Here is an 18,689-nt window from a genome sequence, read left to right on the forward strand (position 1 = left end):
CCCTACCTCCAGGCCCCAGGATGCCCTACCCCCAGGCCTCACAACGCCCTACCTCCAGGCCCCAGGATGCCCTACCTCCAGGCCACAGGAGGCCCTACCTCCAGGCCCCAGGACGCCCTACCTCCAGGCCCCAGGATGCCCTACCCCCAGGCCTCACGACGCCCTACCTCCAGGCCACAGGAGCCCCTACCTCCAGGCCCCAGGAGACCCTACCTCCAGGTGTTGGTGCTGAGTGCCTGGCTGCATGGTGGCAGCCTGAGGAGCTTCCGTGGGGAGTCGACCTCATGGCTGTCTGCGTGGCTGTCTGAACCCCAGCTGCCAGACTGAGGCTGGAGCTATTCTACACACTCAAGGCTGGAGCTAGGCAGTGTGTCACACAGATGTGGGCACTGGACACGCAATGCCAAAGGTGTTAAAACACGGAAACACAGGTGGACTTCTGAACATTAGTAAGGTTTTATGTAGGTGTAAGTCATGAACCCAACAGGGGCCGTGGGATATTTTTTAATTTGTTTTTTCCAAAGTGTTGCACTGCTAGAACTAAACGTCACGAAGACATGATTACAGTGACGAGGCCCACCTGTGTTTGCCTCGCTGTGGTGCTCAGCCTGAGGAATGAATCAGCTCACTCTCCACTTCAGGCCAGAGAGTGACGGCAGCCAGGAGTGAACTCACACCGGCTCTCATCACTCTACTAATCACGTGATTCCATTCACATGATTAACTTAATGGCCAACTGGGTAATGAATACACGCAAATGCCATTTATATGTACTTATATGATATTAATATTAATATGTTTGTGATTAACACTACAACCTCGACAAGCCTTAGCTGACCTCTCAGTGGATAATGGCTCAAACCTCTCCACGGCCCCCCACTAGGTCACGTCCGTCATCCATGTGAGACGCACTGCACAATGAGCGTCTCACACACAATCTCATAGCTCCCCCTCCTCCCTCCCTCCCTCTCCTCCCTCTCATCCCTCCTCTCCCTCTCCTCCCTCTCCTCACTCCCCTCCCTCCCTCACATCCCTCATCTCCCACTCCTCCCACTCCTCCCACTCCTTCCTCCCCTCCCTCCCCTCCCTGTCAACCCTTTCCTCCCTCCCCTCACACTCCTCCCTCTCCTCCCTCCCCTCCGTCCCCTCCCTCTCCTCCCCTCCTCCCTTTCTCCTCCCTCTCCTCCCTCTTCTCCCTCCCCTCTCTCTCCTCCCCCTCCCTCTCCTCCCTCTCCTCCCCTCTCCTCCCTCTCCTCCCCCTCCCTCTCTCCTCCCTCTCCTCCCCTTCTCCTCTCCCTCTCCTCTCCCTCTCCTCCCTCCTCTCCCTCTCCTCCCGCTCTTCCCTCTCCTCCCGCTCTTCCCTCTCCTCCCTCTCCTCCCTCTCCTCCTCTCTCCTCCCCTCTCCTTTCCCTCTCCTCCCTCCTCTCCCTCTCCTCCCGCTCTTCCCTCTCCTCCCTCTCCTCCCTCCCCTCCCTCTCCTCTCCCTCTCCTCCCTCCCCTCCTTCTCCTCCCTCTCCTCCCTCTCCCTGCCGTTGCGTGGTTCCAGATCCCGGTACCGAGATGCCCTCCTGCTCTGTGACAGGGCCCATCAGCGTGTTCATCATCCAGGCTGGACCATCATCTGGAGCAGAGCGTTACAGTATGGAGAAGGTGTGACACCGAGGGCTGCTGTAGCGTTTCAGTAGTCAGCGTGAAAAACACTGAGGGATTGAGCTATCGAGCACACACACACACACATACATAGGCACACACACACAAACGCACACACATAGGTGCACATGTACACAAACTCACACAAACACACACACACACACACACACACACACACACACACTTAATTGACCACCTTTTCCTTTCTTACTTCTTACTTCTGTTTACTTCTCTTTACTGGTTGGAAAACCACAAATGATTCAAAGGCAGGCAACCAGAAACCTTTGTTTAATAAAATGGAAATGTGATAGCTAGTTTCATACCAACAGCCTATTAGATTGAATTAATATTTCAGAGCAGTTAAAGAGATGTAGAGCATCCGTCTTACGGGATTTTGACAGCACGCGTGTGCGTGTGTGTGTGTGTGTGTGTGTGTGTGTGTGTGTGTGTGTGTGTGTGTGTGTGTGTGTGTGTGTGTGTGTGTGTGTTTTTGTGTGCGTGCGTGCGTACGTGCACGTGCATGTATGCGTGTGTGTGTGTGTGTGGGTCTGCTGATCAGAAACATTCCTGGTACAATGCTAATTGCACTCAAGCTCATAGAGAATAGATATTTTAATATTAAAATGCGAGCAGCCCATCAGAGAGCCCTAGAGGCCCGGTCCACTCAGAAGTGTAAACGTTGCAGTATCCTGCCTGGAACATCCCAGGGCTGTGTGATGAGGGCTCCATGGTGCGCCTTCATGTTTTATCCATGAGTCCTCCTCTAAGCATGACTGTCCTCGGTTGCTCAGTATGCATGGCAAGTATGAGTGGTGCTTAATGAGATCTGTCTGACTCTGTGGACAACGACAGTCCCTACGAGCCAGCAGCCATGTGCCTGTCAATCTTAAACTGTGTCTGATGTGCAGTCGCCCCAGCCATTGCTTACATTCTGAGTGTGTGAGTATGTCACTGTGTGTATGTGTGTGTGTGTGTGTGTGTGTGTGTGTGTGTGTGCGTGTGTGTGTCTGTATGTGTGTGTGTGTGTGTGTTGGTGTATGTGAATTGGTATGCATGTGTATGTGCATGTGCCTGGGTGTGTGTGTATGTGGACGTATATCTGTGTGTGTGTGTGTGTGTGTGTGTGTGTGTGTGTGTGTGTGTGTGTGTATGTATATGTGTGTGTGTGTGTGTGTGTGTGTGTGTGTGTGTGTGTAAATTGGTATGTATGTGTATGTGCCTGGTTGTATATGTGTGTGTATGTGTATGTGAATGTGTGTGTGTGTGTGTGTGTGTGTGTGTGTGTGTGTGTGTGTGTGTGTGTGTGTGTGTGTGAGAGTTAGTGCGTGTTTGTATGAATTGATCTAAAGATAACTACAATCCTCAGGTGAAATTAATGAAACACTTTGCCTTAATTCAACTGTGTTTTCTCACACTGTCTCTCAGCCACCATTTTAACTCCTGCAAAAATGTGACAGCCACCACTGACACAGGCATTAGAACAGAGATAAGCATTGGAACAGAGATAGCATTAAGCCTTTCCATTCTAAGGTTCTTAGGCTTTTGCTCCTTCTCTCCCATCCCCGCCCTCCCCTTCCAATGCTCTCTAATAAGCTAGGCATTTGAGAGAGCAACGATCTGAAAGACGTTGAGGAATACGTCCCAAGAAAAACGGTATTTTAGCTTTGAGCGCTTACCCCAAATGAATGGATTGCATCCTGAGTACAGCAACGAATAATTTATCAAATATCTCTTTGTGTGCTCGTGCTGGGTATGTTATTCCAGATGCCTGATGAATCCCACGAGATGGGGGGCTCTGTGCTGCTTTGTGTGCTGTCTGCAAACAAAGATCCCGTCCATCATAATCTCCTACTACACCAAACTCATAATATTCTCTGTCCCATACCTCATGGCTAGAAATGGAAGAATGCATTGTATGAGGAGTATGAGGAATAGGGTTATCAAATGTTAACTGACTCATACAGAGAATACTCTGGAAGTTAATAAAAATAACCTAATAATTGATAGCATTTATCTAGCACTTTTCGAGGTACCCAAAACGCTTTACATAGTGAGTATGTGTGTGTATGAGTGTAAATGCTTGTGTGTATTGGGGAGGTATGACACCTCATCCACTACCAGTGTGCAGCACTGCCCTCTGTTGTTTAAACGGTCGGCAGAACCGGTAGGATGTTACAATTGTTTAACAGTGGAAACGTGTGTTTTTTATCGTAAGACCACTCCCAATGCAAACAGACCAAATGTGAAGGACATATTATTGGAAGGGAATATTGGAAAGATCAAAAACAGCTGGAGAGTAGAGGACTCAGGCTCTGGTCGAATCGTCTTTCTTCTTTAGAACATTCCTAACTGAGTGACCCTGAGGTAAAGATGGCAGCCAGGATAAGGGCTGGCAGGATTCGCTTAAAGAGCACCTATTATGCATTTTCAACTTTTATGACCTATAAACGTTTTTATAATGATTTATAGTCGTGTTTAACCATACTAAAGTGTTAAATAATGACGGACATGCATTTAGACGTATTCCCTGCTGACCGTCTGGGGTGGCTGTGCAGAGCACTAAACACTAGGGACGCCGGTCGCGATTCACTTGTTCAAATTTCTGGGATTTATTTACGTAGAACAATCCGGATTTTCCATTTATGGTAATGCTGCAACATGGTCTTCCGGATGGTTACCAATCACAACGGAGTGGGGTTGGCAGGAGGGGGGCAAGGGGGCGGAGAAGGACGAAGCCGAGTGTTGACAGAGAATGCTGAAAGCGCCCAGATGAGAGGAAGAGTTTCCCGAAAATACATAGTATTTTGTGCTGTGATTCGTGTCAGGTTGCTCTATAGGAGTCATTAATATCAAATTAAGACCAGAAAAGTAGCATAATAGGAGATCTTTAACGCTCGGTTCTTTACGGAAGGATATAACGTTGTCCAACTAGTCCTTGTGGCGGAGGCATTTAAAGCGACTCACCATTTGCCGGTTTACTAAGCAAACCATGAAATAACTCAACTATTTTCATACAATCATACTAATTGGTATTAGTTAGGGGTGTAACGATACACGTATTTGTCCCGAACCTTCACGGTACAGGCACTTTGGTGTGGTTACAGAGGTGTACCGCGGTTCGTAAATGTGGCTTACATAGCGTTAATATGGCGAATGTAAAGGCTTGTTTTGCGATGCAGAATTTAAGTCGGAGTTCCCCCCGGACCGTTTAGCCAAAGTATACTACTCCTACTCCGTAATCCAACTCTGTAACTACGGAGACCCCTCGAGCATTCGCAGTTCTCCGTCGGGATGTCGGATACGCAATGTAATTCGCCGCCCGATCAATCTTATATGTTGACTACAAACCATGTAAGCAGTGTTGAAAATAAACTTCCAAAGCTTTTCAAATCTTAGTTGGTGTTTTATTGGTCGTTAATGTTCAAAGTTAACAATGTACAAAGTAAATAATGTGCAAAGTTAAACCAATAAGTCCATGAGTTAAACCGGAGAAGTGATTCCGGAAATGATTTTGTTAAAGGACCAATCACAGCCCTTGCCGTCTCCGTTGCGTCGATTGATAGTTAAAAAATATTGGATGCGCACGTAGGCTAAGGGGAGGGGCTACGGAGAGCGCTCTCCGTGTCTATGTACAGCACTTTAACATGCACATGCATTCAACAACCCCTGTCTGGGGATTCAGAAATGCAAATGCCATAACCAAGTTTATATGTGTTTTCATACGTCACGTATGGTGCTTCAAAAGTCACGGTACGAACCGAACCATGACTTTTGTGTACCGTTACACCCCTAGTATCAATGTTGACAAATATGAGTGGACAGGAAGGTGAGTCTAACGGTTTTGTTTCACTTTTGAGACTGGTACACAATGTTTTATACATAATTTTCAACGTTTTCCCATGGTTGTCCACGTTTATACAGCCTGCACGAAACAAGAGGGAAAGAACGCTCACAGGACGAAGGATCTAGGATGCGCTTTCAATCATCCATCTAGGGAACATCGTAGTTCACCACGGCCTACCCACGTCCACAACATCCACGTCTCATAGTCAGGTCGTCAGATTCTCTTAGCACCGCGGTTTCCTTCTCCCAAGTCCTCATGAATCATCTCTTACATCTTCCCTTGACCTTGTGACGTTTCCCATCGAGGTCAAGTGGAAGAGGTTATCAAAGTACATGTGATGTTGTTTATGTTTGACTATTCGACGGTGGCCTCAGGCTCTCATTAGCTACTAAGGGTATCAGAAGGCACCCCTTAGATTATAAACCAAAAACAAAATCACAACACTGGGAAACACGTGCATTACTCAACGAATGCACCATAAATCAATGTGAGCCGCACACCCCACAGCTGCTGATTTTACCAAGCCTCAGCAAGTCAGAGCGGAGAGAGGGAACAATGGAGTAGCAGAATGAAAGAGAGAGAGAGAGAGAGAGAGAGATGGAGAGACTGGCACCACCACGTCATATATGTGGACCACAGGCACAAAAAAAAACCATCACATTTCTGTTCTGGAGCCCAGACCAATCAAACATGGAGTGGATGGAGGAGCCAGCTGAATCTGGTGCGTCTCAGCTCCACTGAGTCCAGGGCTAAGCTCCCTCGGCTCGCTGCTACCAATGCACAATTGCCCGGGATCCAATTCACAGCACTCTCCCAGCTGTAGCGAGTCACACTGCATCCAAGGCAAACATCAGACGATAAGCTTGCGAGCCCCGTTAGTGAAAAAGCTAGTGGGGGTTCAAGAGGAGCAACAAAAACAACACCTAGATTGTTCTGCCGATGGAGAGAAGCAGGAGAGAGAGAGCCTCTATGCATGAGTGGAGATGGCTCTCACAGTGGTCTGATCAGATCTTTTATGTTCACGTTAACTGTATTGAGTCCCGTGTCGTCCTTGTTTGAAATTGAACATTTCTCTGGAATACTAGTTCCGTTGATATTTAGGCTACAGTTACAAAACCTGTTATTTTTTTGTCTGCATTAATAATTCATGCATCATCTGATCAAAGGTGCCGTTCTCACTTCATTTAGATATATGTATTGTGATGTTCAATTTCATATTCTGCGGTGTATTCTTATGCATTTTTGCATAAGCTACGTGACGATTAATTCCTGGTGTACCTGAATCTGTGTGTTTGCGACCAAAGCGCTGCTCATTTACATGCAGCCAGTCAGGTGGATCCATGTTAGTGTTCGAAGACGCCTGAGTGCAATTCTGCCCACATCATCTGTTCTTCCATCTTAACCTCATTACTTCATTCTCCTGCTGCTCCTCCTTCAGGAATGCGAGACTACTGGAATATTAATGACATTGGACAACAGTGTCGAAGTTAAACACCCAATTTAGGTAACTTCTAATTCTGGGAGGAAATCAGGCAAACTGAACTTCCACGATATAAAAAAAAAAAGGTAATCCTTCTGTTGTGATCAGCCTGGCGCCGACGTGTGTGAACCGTTTCAGCGTCTGTTTCTGGGCGTCGGCTCAGCTCTCCCAGAATACCCGGACCAAGTCTTCACTCTTCACACCTGTCCTGCTCATCTCTCGTTCAGCTTGGCTTCTCCTCCTCCTCCTTCACTCCCCTTCCCTCCTCCTCCCCCTCTCCAAACTACTCCGAGGTGATGATAAAAGATGAAATGCTGGATGACTCGAGGGCTCAACTTACTCACACACAAACCACATAGGCCAGTGGTTCTCAAATGGGGGCACGCGTACCCCTAGGGGTACTTTCAAAGAGTACAGGGGCGACTTTGAAAATGTTTACTGTATATTAAGTGTATTTCAATACTACAGCACAAGTTATGTCTATTTTTTCAATTGATTACAAAACACCAATGAAGCCCATGATTTTCTAAGTCTTTCCACCACTCATTTAATTTTGGCCACCAACTAATATGCACATTAAATATTCCTACATTATCATTATAATAATTATATAAGGGCAAGGGGGACATTAGTACAAATAGTTTGAGAACCATTGACATAGGCGATGCCTCATAACAACCCAGATTTAATGCCGACCTACGGTGCAATGCTACCGTCATTCCCTCTCTCGTTCAGCCCACTCTCCTGTCTCTCTTCCTTCTCCTATCCGTACAGGTGCAAAACAATCCCACAAAAAGAGACATCTAAAAAAAGCAGGACTGCAATAATGGTGCAGGGGTAGTGCATGGACACACTGAGCAGCAGTGAGCCGCCACCTCGGCCAGGTTTATCCTCATACTGTCAGGGGATCTGTTTCCCGGCTCAGGGACACCTGCTGCAGCGGCCCGGTGACAGCCCACAGATCGGGGCTGCGGCCATGCAACAGTGGGCGGGATTAATGTGGGGAGTCACTGCGAGCTGCTCTACCTGTGCTGCTGGTGCCGGTTAGATAATGAACGGTGGTGGAAGCGAAATGTCCCTGGGTCCTCGGAGCTCCGCTGCTGGCGCTCAGTGAAGCAGGGCAGTTAAGTGGATGTGGCAGCGGCCGGGGAGTGAGGGAGGAAGAGGAAGGGAAGAAAGGGACGCGCAAGTGATGCACAGACAGCCAGGCGGAGGATATGGCATAAATATACCCCAATCTGTCAGTCTCCCTACCTTGCCAAATATGGCAACATAGTGTGGCCTGCACAAAATCACAGATTAAGAGACAGCTAGGCACTCACATACACAAAAAAAAACACACACCCACAGCACCCAATTTTCATGCACACCAGCTCGTAGCCATAACTTTTCTGGAACACGCTGTACCAGAGAAATTCAGGAAACCTGTGAACATTTGTATTTTAGTACCATTTCCATTGTTTTTCACCATTGGATTTCGCATAATAGTAAAAGTAAGATGACCATTGAGCTCAGAATATTTTATCTTCTGCATGCTTTGGACTGAAAGCATGCAGAAGAAACAATTACATCAATTTAGTGTGAAAGGTATTGTTTCTGAGAGATGATAGATGTTCTTGTTCATGTATCATTTCAAACTAACGTTTGAAGTATGGCATTTGGTGGATATAATGTTAATTCTTATCTTGATAACCGATGAAATTCTCCATTAGTCTTTTAATTAGTACATCAATATCCTATGAGTAAAAAAAGACTACGTTGTCTCAAATCTTCAACTATCCCAGATCTGGGCATTAACGTTAGCTGACCACACAATGGATGAACTCTGGCCCCCGTGGGAAGCAGTAATCATTTGTTATCAGTATCCAGCACACCACTGCTTTGGTGGGAGATAACATCCCACAGCGCCACAGCCAGACTAAATCTATCCCATACGCACAACGTGCTCCAAATACAAACACAAACATAAGCACTTGAACACATCATCCATCCAGTGATGTACATACAGGGCTGTTATGTTTAACCAAGCACCGGTAAACTCTTCCTAACAAGGTTTCAACATCATCAACATCAGCTTGCAGATATTATAATTATAGCTTTAAGGATTGCGTTAGCTAATTGCGTAGCCTACAGCCCTGCTGTTTGGTTCACTGTTCCTATTCTCTGGATAGCATTACTATCATCCGTTTAACCAGTCAGGTAGACTATCTTGGGACATATCCTGTCTGACGTTTGTTGCTTCTTCAACAAGTAGCTTGCTATCTTCTTTAAATCAAGATAGAAATCTGCCAAAGTCCCGTTCCCGGTGGGGTTGAAGTCCTCTGTTGAATAAACTTTTTTTTAACCCCACAAAATAACCTCACAGGCTGAAAATAGTTTCTATGTAACTCCACACCTCATGTGGAGTTATTTCACCCAGTATGCAAGGATCTATGAATATGCTAATGCAGCATGCCCGAGAAGCTAGTCAATCTTTCGGCAAAAACCCAGACTGCTTCAATTCTCAGGTGGTCTACAGTAAACTGTTCTCTTTCCATGGTGTATATCAGTGACGTGAGTTGGCACGTTGATTCAAACTTTGAGACAGAGTAATTGGTTTGTGCAAACAGCTGTGATGGCAGCAAAGAGACCAGCGTTTACCAGAACATTGGCAGACACAGATATTTTGTGGATTTAAAAATTGATTGCATCATCAATAAACAACCTAACTTGCCCCCCGAGATAAGGACATAGGTGTGGATCTTCAGCATATCTTCAAAAGCCCGTTGCGACCCCAGGAAGTAGATAAATCACCCTAACCGGTCGTTTCTGTGACCCAGAATTGGAGTAATAATTATGCAGAGTGTTGGCTTATAAATTAGGCTAAATTCTGTCAGAAACCGTGGCTTTGCTTACCGAAAATGAACAGCATTCTGTCCACTGTATTTTCCTGAGCTTAGAAGCACAATTAGCAACTTTGTGATGGTGGGCTGTGCTGCATTTACATATGTCCGTACATATGTACACACGACACAAGGACAGGCACTGGCACCGCTGGCCCCATAGGTAGAGTCACCCACAGTACTGCGACGGAGTAGATCTGCTTCAATACTAAATCAAGAACTTTGATTTGTGCAGTGCGCAAAATAAAAAGTAAAACCAAAGTTTTAGGCGGGAGCAGCTCTTTGAGTTGGAAGATCAAAAAAAACAGTAGTGTAAAGACCTTCAGTCCAAAAACAGTAGTGTACAGGCTTTCAGTCCATATATCAATTAAAGAGAGTCTAGTATGTATACATTTAAGTTTGTTAACCAGTAATGAATTAAATATTGCCCAGACGTTTTAGCAGTAACCACACTTCCAATTTATTTTCCGCGTATGCCATGGCTTATTGACGAGACAACGTTTGTGCTTTCTCTAAGCCCCTGGTGGGCCAATGACAAGCAGGAGGAACATCAAGATGCTCTATTATCCCCATTAACGCCACAGAATCACTAGTGGATCAATACAGTTAACCATGAATGAGAAGCAGCTTCACGGCCCCTCCGATGTGATTACAGGGCGCAGGACAGCGGCGCTGGATGCATATGCCATCATATAGGTGAACAGCACAGGCCTGTATAGTCAGGCCTGCTCGAATAATGCAGAGAAGTGCTTTGCGGACCTGTGCAGCCATGCAACATGGCACATGTACCGATAATCATACACAGCAGACGAGGAGAGAGAGGACGCTGCCAAGAGATCAAGGATCCACACAAAGAACTGGAAGGTTACGTAACAGCCTTCATCATACACAACACCGCGCATCGCACAATCGTACAAGCACATATACACACTTGTTCACTATGGAATGATCACGTGCGCGCATGTCCTCCCATACACACATGGCCAGAGCGTAGTGTCAACAACTGTGCACAGTTTCAAAGAGTTATGAAAAATAAAGACATTGACAAAATGATCACGATGAGATAGAATTGGCCGTACGTAAAATTCAGCACTGATACGGCGGTTGTCCATGGCCCTGTATCTAACTGGCATGCCTTATACCCTGGGGGATGAATATATTATTCTATCTATATCTATCTATGTATGTGACAGCCTCACATCCAGGCCAATTTTCTACCACCTAGCTGTCTTCCTTTTACCACATAAGCCTCCCTATCGCTCTCTCCCAGTCCCGAACCCCATCCCCCCTGCTCGTGCACACACACACACACACACACACACACACACACACACACACACACACACACACACACACACAAACACAAACCCACAACACACACACACCGACATACATAAACATACACACAACCCACACACACACAAATACACAAACATACACACAGACACACCCACGACCACAAAGGCACAAACGTACACACACAACCACACGCACACAGACATACACATACAGTAGAGGCACAGATACACAAGAAACAATCACACAGGGCCTCCTCTCCTCTGTGTGACCTTCACAAGCTAGCACTCCAGGGCTCTGCTTCTGCTCTGCGTCTCCCTCTCTCCCACTCTCTCTATCTCCAGCTCTCCATCTTTTCACACTTCCTTCCACTCGGTCGTCTGTTGCCCTGCCTCTTCAATCCCATCACTCTTTCTTCTCTCTTTTTTTCCCCAGATGGTCCACAATGCTGCAAACTGTCTCCACTCGCAGACCAGACATGGAAGAGGGGAAGGATAGCCAGTGAAGATAGCAGAGAACCCAAACACACAACTGTAGGGTCCTCTCTCTCTCTCTCTCTCTCTCTCTCTCTCTCTCTCTCTCTCTCTCTCTCTCTCTCTCTCTCTCTCTCTCTCTCTCTCTCTCTCTCTCTCTCTCTCTCTCTCTCTCTCTCTCTCTCTCTCTCAGACAGCAATCTAGAGCCCACAGGCTGTGCATCGTACTAAATAACAATAACAACAACTATCAAAAACACTAGGATAGGAAGACCTGTCTACTGCTTTTTCCTACTAAACACCGGAGAAACAGCATTCCCTCACATACGGTTCACTCCATACTGTAAGCCAAGCGGTTGCATAAGCTAAGGGAATTAATAATTAAACTAGAATGTATTGAATAATTAGTCACCTTGCACTGAGGATAATACAGTGGATGATCTGAATGTGTCATTACTCAACCTATTTAAGATAAGCCCTGATGTGGCGGCCTATTTTAAATTCACAACAGAGATTCTTAGCATTAAGCAACATGTGACGGCAGGAAATGAGCATCATATCAATCCTGGGGGAAGCAGTATGTTTCAACAAGTGCATTTTCTCATGACTAATAGCAGTTGTGCATTCTCTGCATGGACTGGTGTGGGTAAGTCAGATTTTCTAAATATTGGTCAAGCAAGTTACGAGAAAAATTCAATATTGCAACACAAATGCGTACGTCATTTTGAACATTGACGACCCATCACAAATAAACCTCTGCTCCACCGAGGCCCTGAAGTTACTCCATGTGTCTCCATGTGCTCCATTTTGTTTCGGCAGACCACCTTGACAAAAGAGACGTTTGGCTGTTTCTCTGGCCAGTCAATAGGGGGCGCTGGACAAATACTAACATAATAATAAGCCTCTTCGGATCACAGCATTTGTAAATTGTCATTCACCTCATGACTGAGACTTGATTTTCTGCTCTCTCACAGTTAACATGCCGGATGATTCAATGTGTGATTAGGCTTTCTTCAAATCCGATGTTATGGCTTCCCCTTCCACAGGGAGCATCTCCGTCTCTCACTGGAACAGTGAAAGAGCAGGTCAAAAGCCCGGTTTAGTTGCAGGTGTTCTTACAAAAGCATCTAATTGCCTTCATTGCAGTATTATAGTCTCATCCTCTGACTCCTTGAGATCTTCCCCATGGCTTAGTTCACAACAGCAACACGTATAATAAATTGAAGCAGTTATCCAATTGGAAATCAATTGAGAAGCTAAATAAGTGTAAGTGTGCACAAAGAAGAGCTTTCTTTTAAATGTCAACCACAGCTTCGGAAAGAGCGCTCTACGATTAAACTCTTGTACCATTTTTCATATAGCACGACCTTCTTCAACATCCTGTGCCATGTCAAATGCATGTATCGAACCAAGGCATATCCGGCATCAATGGATAAAGTTTTTTGTCTTTAAATCTCATGTGTAGTACCGAATGGTGGCGTTTAAATAGGCAGTTTCTGGACTATAAACTGACACCTAAACAGAAACCTATAGGTAAACTCACTTTAACCCTAAGTTAAAAATCCTATGTGAACATTTTGTCATTGTTTCTCCATCAAACCTGTCCATGTCTAAAAGAAGGCTTTTGGTGAGCTCCTTCTAAAAAATGGGATATGCTAAGTAATTTCCCTCTGAATTTAACACGCCAACAGCTTGCTGAACTGAACTGTTGAGGACGTATTAATAGCATTTCAACCTCTGGTCCTTCATCCACCGCCTCTTAAATCGCTTCTTTCTCCAACCACCATGGACATCAGAGATGACGGCTATAATTTACTATCCAGCATTAGCAGAACAGCCATGAAGAGGTGGCACATGGTGAATTGCTACAGGCCAATAATGACAAAGGACAAGAACACACTGAACACACAAGAACACACTTTCTACTGGGCGTTGAACTTTGCACCGTGTTAAATTCTCTTTCCGTGTTAAATGTTCCATTCTATTCATATAAAAGCCAGGGGAAATATTTGGAGTACGTTTTGAATGACCATGACTCTTCCTCCAAAGTGCAGATGTATTTTTCACAGCAGAGTAACGGTGTAGATGTAGGACTCCTTAAATCCACATCAGGAGCAGTATTTTGACGGCATCCCCTCCACCATCACCCTCTGTGAAATAAGCATCAATCTGGCTCAAACCTATCTCTCTCGCTGTGATTTTAATTTGTAATTCATCTTCTAGACGAAAAAAATGAAACCCAAGTGGGCCGCTATGGTGGCAGGTCCATCATGACGGAGTTGAGTCATTTAAAGTGCCGGGTTGAAGCCGGTGGCGGCTTGGATCCCAGCCAAAATCCAAGGCCATCATCCCCCTAAATCAATAGTGAACCCGGCGTCTTATCACATATCACAACTCAAGCGGTAGTAGTCTGCTCTACATTGCATTCCAGACCGGCCTGAGCGGCGCACGCAAACGCTCCCAGGTCACAATCCAACAGTAAAGCAAGCAGCGTTTAAATTAGTCATCTGCTGACAACAGCAAGGTGTCAACATTCGGAAAATGGTCTTGATGACAGTATGTTATATCCATCTCATGTCAGTCCTCTGCACTGCACCCATCTGAACGCAGATATGTGGCCTCAACTGAAACTTATTTTTCCGAGAGAGGGTACACAATTGTGTGAGCGACCTCTTGTTCCTGATAATGGAATCACACTCATTCTCCACTGACACACAGCAAGGTGATAACATTCATTAATTGCATTAGGTCAATCACAGGTCAACTGCTTGAACACATCCCTGTCCCGGTTCCACCATGTCGTCTGGGGTAATTCACCCTAACGGGGATCGATCAGGGCTCGCTCCTGTCCTGCAAAGATGTCATGTTAAGTTCATCACAACTGCCATCTAGAGGCAGCACAGCTTAACCGTGTGCCAGTATAGGAGAAGAATAAGAAACCTCCAGGCTATGGGCTGTATGGCCACAGCGTAGATGCAGACCCAGAGTTCAGAGTCCTTCCTCTTGGTACAGGTGGCCCTGACTGCTGTGTCGTTTTTACTAACGTTGAAGAATCCTTGGATGACTACTTGTCCCATCACTGCTGTCCTTCCTTCTGAAGGTTTCAGAAACACAGCAGCATGTCTTGCGCCACGGTGGGTAGGACTGATTGAGTTCCCATGCATGGAGGCTCCGTAATCTATCAGAACACTGCGTCCACAAATCATGCAACGTCTAACAGTTTGACTTTGGGTAGAAAAAAAGAACAATATTCCTTAACGGAGAGAAAAGAAGATCACTCATATGTTAGAAAAGGCCAAATTACTCTTTGTTTGATGTTTTTGATAGGGACCCACAGCAACTATGCATATGGCCATTTGACTGTAGAAGGCACCGTTAAGACCATTGTTTATAACCTTATAATCTTTAAGACAATATCAGTCCATGTGACCCACGTACCTATATTCCCCCGAGTCCACCTTGAGACGTGAAGAGAATGTTAACGATTAGATAAATAAGAGAACCGTACAGTACCACAGGCTCCAGTGAGGAACACACCAGTAGTGCAGGAACACCCACCCACTCCCATTAACCAATTCAGAGGCTAAATGTGTCTATTCTGCGAACTGTAACGACAACTGTTCCACATTAAGCCCCACAGCTAGTCAAATTATGAAACCATTAAAATAAGTTGGTTAGGTAATTCCTCTATAAACTTTAGGGCTTCATATCGATGAGGTCTGGGGCTGCACAATGCATCCAATAAGCCTTGCATCATGATAAATGTCAATAAAACCTAAGCACTTCGGAGATATCCACTTAAGCAATTACTCCTCTGATTTCCTTGTTCTGTGTGGGCTATTAGTCCATGTTTGATGTGTTTACACCCAGTCATACAGCAGGGTATTTGGTCGCATCCTATCCCACTAAAGGGAGCAGAACCAGTGGCCCCTCCCACTCGGTCCTCGGCAGCAGCAGGTGTTATTGTCTTATGACTGGGTATTAAGTAGTCGTCAGAAGGACCCACTTGGCCCCAGAACGAATAGCCTGCATGGTGCGGGCTGTAAGGACCGTAAAGGACAATGCTCGCTTACTTGACATCAATTATACCACACCAAAAAAATCCCGCTTCTCACCCACGTGGGAGAGCTTCCTAAATGACAATTTTTCAACCTCTCTCACTGAGGCGTGCTGAAATAATGTGGTGTATAACATTCAATATAATTTATATGAACTGTTACCATCGTTAAACTCGCAGGCAGCCCAAAGCGGCTCCACGTTGGGGTGTCATTGTGGAGGCTTTGACCTTGTGTTACAATGCCCTTTAGTGGTCTCTAATGTCACACCATCATCGACACCCAGCAATCAGCGTCTAAAAGAGGTGTGCAATGATTGGACGACGCAACGCAAGCTTTGGATCATGCTCATCAATACACTAGCAGATAGTTTGCATTGATGTTACATAATGGGAACACAACGTGGGGCTCCACTTTCCAGCAACAGCCTCAATACGCCTGAGAAGATCAATGTTCTCCAATGCAGGAATCCACGCGTTCACATGTGGGCTGATCTCAGCCCTGATGAACAATGAACACTTTAAACTGTCACGATACGGAGGCTCCCGGACGAGGGCTTACCTTTGCTACTGTCCTCCTCCCTGTTCAGATACATGGCTGTGATTAGCCCGGGGCGAGGTGATGGCGCTGTCTCGAGCGTTGTCTCGGTACCGGGGACTACTCCTCCAGCGTCTCGTGAACTCCGCCGCTCCGTGTGTAGTAGTGGCTGTTTACTGTCTTGTTGCTCCGCGAGAGTGCGCGCGCGTGCTTCAGCAGCCTCTCCTCTCCTCAAGGCGGATAGGTAGGATAACCAGTCTGAGTCTCTCTCTCTCTCTCTCTCTCTCTCTCTCTCTCTCTCTCTCTCTCTCTCTCTCTCTCTCTCCACACACACACAGACACTATGTCCCGCCCCCCTCTCTCTCTCTCTCTCTCACTTCACACATACAGAGACACTATGTCTCTCTCTCTCTCTCTCTCTCTCTCTCTCTCTCTCTCTCTCTCTCTCTCTCTCTCTCTCTTTCTCCCTCACACACACACACACACACACACATACACACACGCACACACACACACACACACACACACACACACACACACACACACACACACACACACACACACAAAGACACACACAGCCGCTCTATAACCAAGTGTTTAAGCAGCTGATGCTCAGAGGACAAACCGCGGTGAAGGAAAGAGTGACTTTTGAGAAAGTGATAGTAAGTCTTGGGTACAGTCGAGCACAACCTTTATGTGAGCTAGAGTTAATTCATGTTCTAATTTAACATTTTAATTTAATTATTACGTGGTCCGCTGTCTTGTTGATACAGGCTATGAAGGAACATGGCAGAGTGTCACGGAATCCAAACGTTAGTGGTCCTCAAGTAGCAGTGTCTGAGGGGTTAGTGGTCTTCATGAGGAGGTAGTGGTTGACATGGAGCAGTGTTTGAGGAGGTAGTGGTCTTCATGAGGAGGTAGTGGTCTTCATGAGGAGGTAGTGGTCTTCATGGAGCAGTGTTTGAGGAGGTAGTGGTCTTCATGAGGAGGTAGTGGTCTTCATGAGGAGGTAGTGGTCTTCATGAGGAGGTAGTGGTCTTCATGAGGAGGTAGTGGTCTTCAGTGTCTGAGGGGGTAGTGGTCTTCATGAGGAGGTAGTGGTTGTCATGGAGCAGTCTCTGAGGAGACTGTGGTCTTCAGTCTCTGAGGAGACTGTGGTCTTCAGTCTCTGAGAAGACTGTGGTCTTCAGTCTCTGAGGAGACTGTGGTCTTCAGTCTCTGAGGAGACTGTGGTCTTCAGTCTCTGAGAAGACTGTGGTCTTCAGTCTCTGAGGAGACTGTGGTCTTCAGTCTCTGAGAAGACTGTGGTCTTCAGTCTCTGAGGAGACTGTGGTCTTCAGTGTCTGAGGGGGTAGTGGTATTCAGTGTCTGAGGGGGTAGTGGTCTTCAGTGTCTGAGGGGGTAGTGGTCTTCAGTGTCTGAGGGGGTAGTGGTCTTCAGTGTCTGAGGGGGTAGTGGTCTTCAGTGTCTGAGGGGGTAGTGGTCTTCAGCGACTGAGGGGGTAGTGGTCTTCAGTGTCTGAGGGGGTAGTGGTCTTCAGTGTCTGAGGGGGTAGTGGTCTTCAGTGTCTGAGGGGGTAGTGGTCTTCAGTGTCTGAGGGGGTAGCGGTCTTCAGTGTCTGAGGGGGTAGTGGTCTTCAGTGTCTGAGGGGGTAGTGGTCTTCAGTGTCTGAGGGGGTAGTGGTCTTCAGTGTCTGAGGGGGTAGTGAAAGTACCATGTGATAAACGCTGGTTGAAACCAGGCAGGTTTTCTCACCCTCCTCCTAAATGCAGATTAAAGACATCAAGCGTCTTTCAAATGACCAGTCCCGCAAGCCGGTGGTTAGTTCATTTGGAGATAGCTCAACATTCAAATATTTAATGCAATATAGTGTTAGTCGGTTTTGAATACAATAAAATATAATGGAGAGACCAAAGTCCTAGCCGTCAACCTTGACTGAGCCCTGGAAAAGCTAGAGTGGAGAATCTTTTCTCTTTCCATTTCATTTGTCCTGGTTTAAATCTGCAGGTGTTGCTGAAAGCTCTTGTTGGCTAAAACATGGTTCTTGTTGGCTGCATTTAACCTTAACCTTTCGATGGAAAATGATTGTGGTGAAGGCTGCTGACCCCCCCAGCCCGACCTCTGACTTCGGATCAACCACCGATTTAATGTTGTTCGTGTCTTCCTCCGACACATGCGTATGTATCGGCTGGGATGTATAAATATCCCCTGTCCTCTTGCCCCCCGCCCCCTTCAAAAACCTGATTCCCATTGATTTAGTGACCTATATGCACATCAGCACATCTCACATCCCACTCTCTCCTCCTGGCTGGGTGTCTTCGTCTCTTCACGGCTCCGCCCTCGTCCCAAGCCCCCGTCCCAAGCCCCCTTCCCCCGCCCCGAGCCCCTGTCCCCAGCCCCAACCCCAGGCCCAGACCCATCCCCAGCCCCCTTCCCCAGCCCCCATCTCCTCCTCCCTCCCTTCAGAGAGTC

The 18,689-nt window shown here is 46.5% G+C and overlaps 1 protein-coding gene across 1 annotated transcript in view; it reads right to left on the reverse strand.

Moving 5' to 3' along the window:
- syt7a (synaptotagmin VIIa) overlaps nucleotides 1-16,275 on the reverse strand; it is a gene marked incomplete at both ends in the record, with an annotated part of 63,760 nt that extends 47,485 nt beyond the window's left edge. Inside the window, one exon of the mRNA XM_079743145.1 lies at nucleotides 16,242-16,275. Within this exon, the coding sequence (XP_079599271.1) occupies nucleotides 16,242-16,275 (34 nt within the window). The remainder of the gene's footprint in view (nucleotides 1-16,241) is intronic.
- Between the last annotated feature and the right edge of the window lie 2,414 nt (nucleotides 16,276-18,689).

Source organism: Pollachius pollachius (assembly GCF_949987615.1).
Source record: "Pollachius pollachius genome assembly, chromosome: 9".
In the NCBI taxonomy this organism is placed as follows: domain Eukaryota; kingdom Metazoa; phylum Chordata; class Actinopteri; order Gadiformes; family Gadidae; genus Pollachius; species Pollachius pollachius.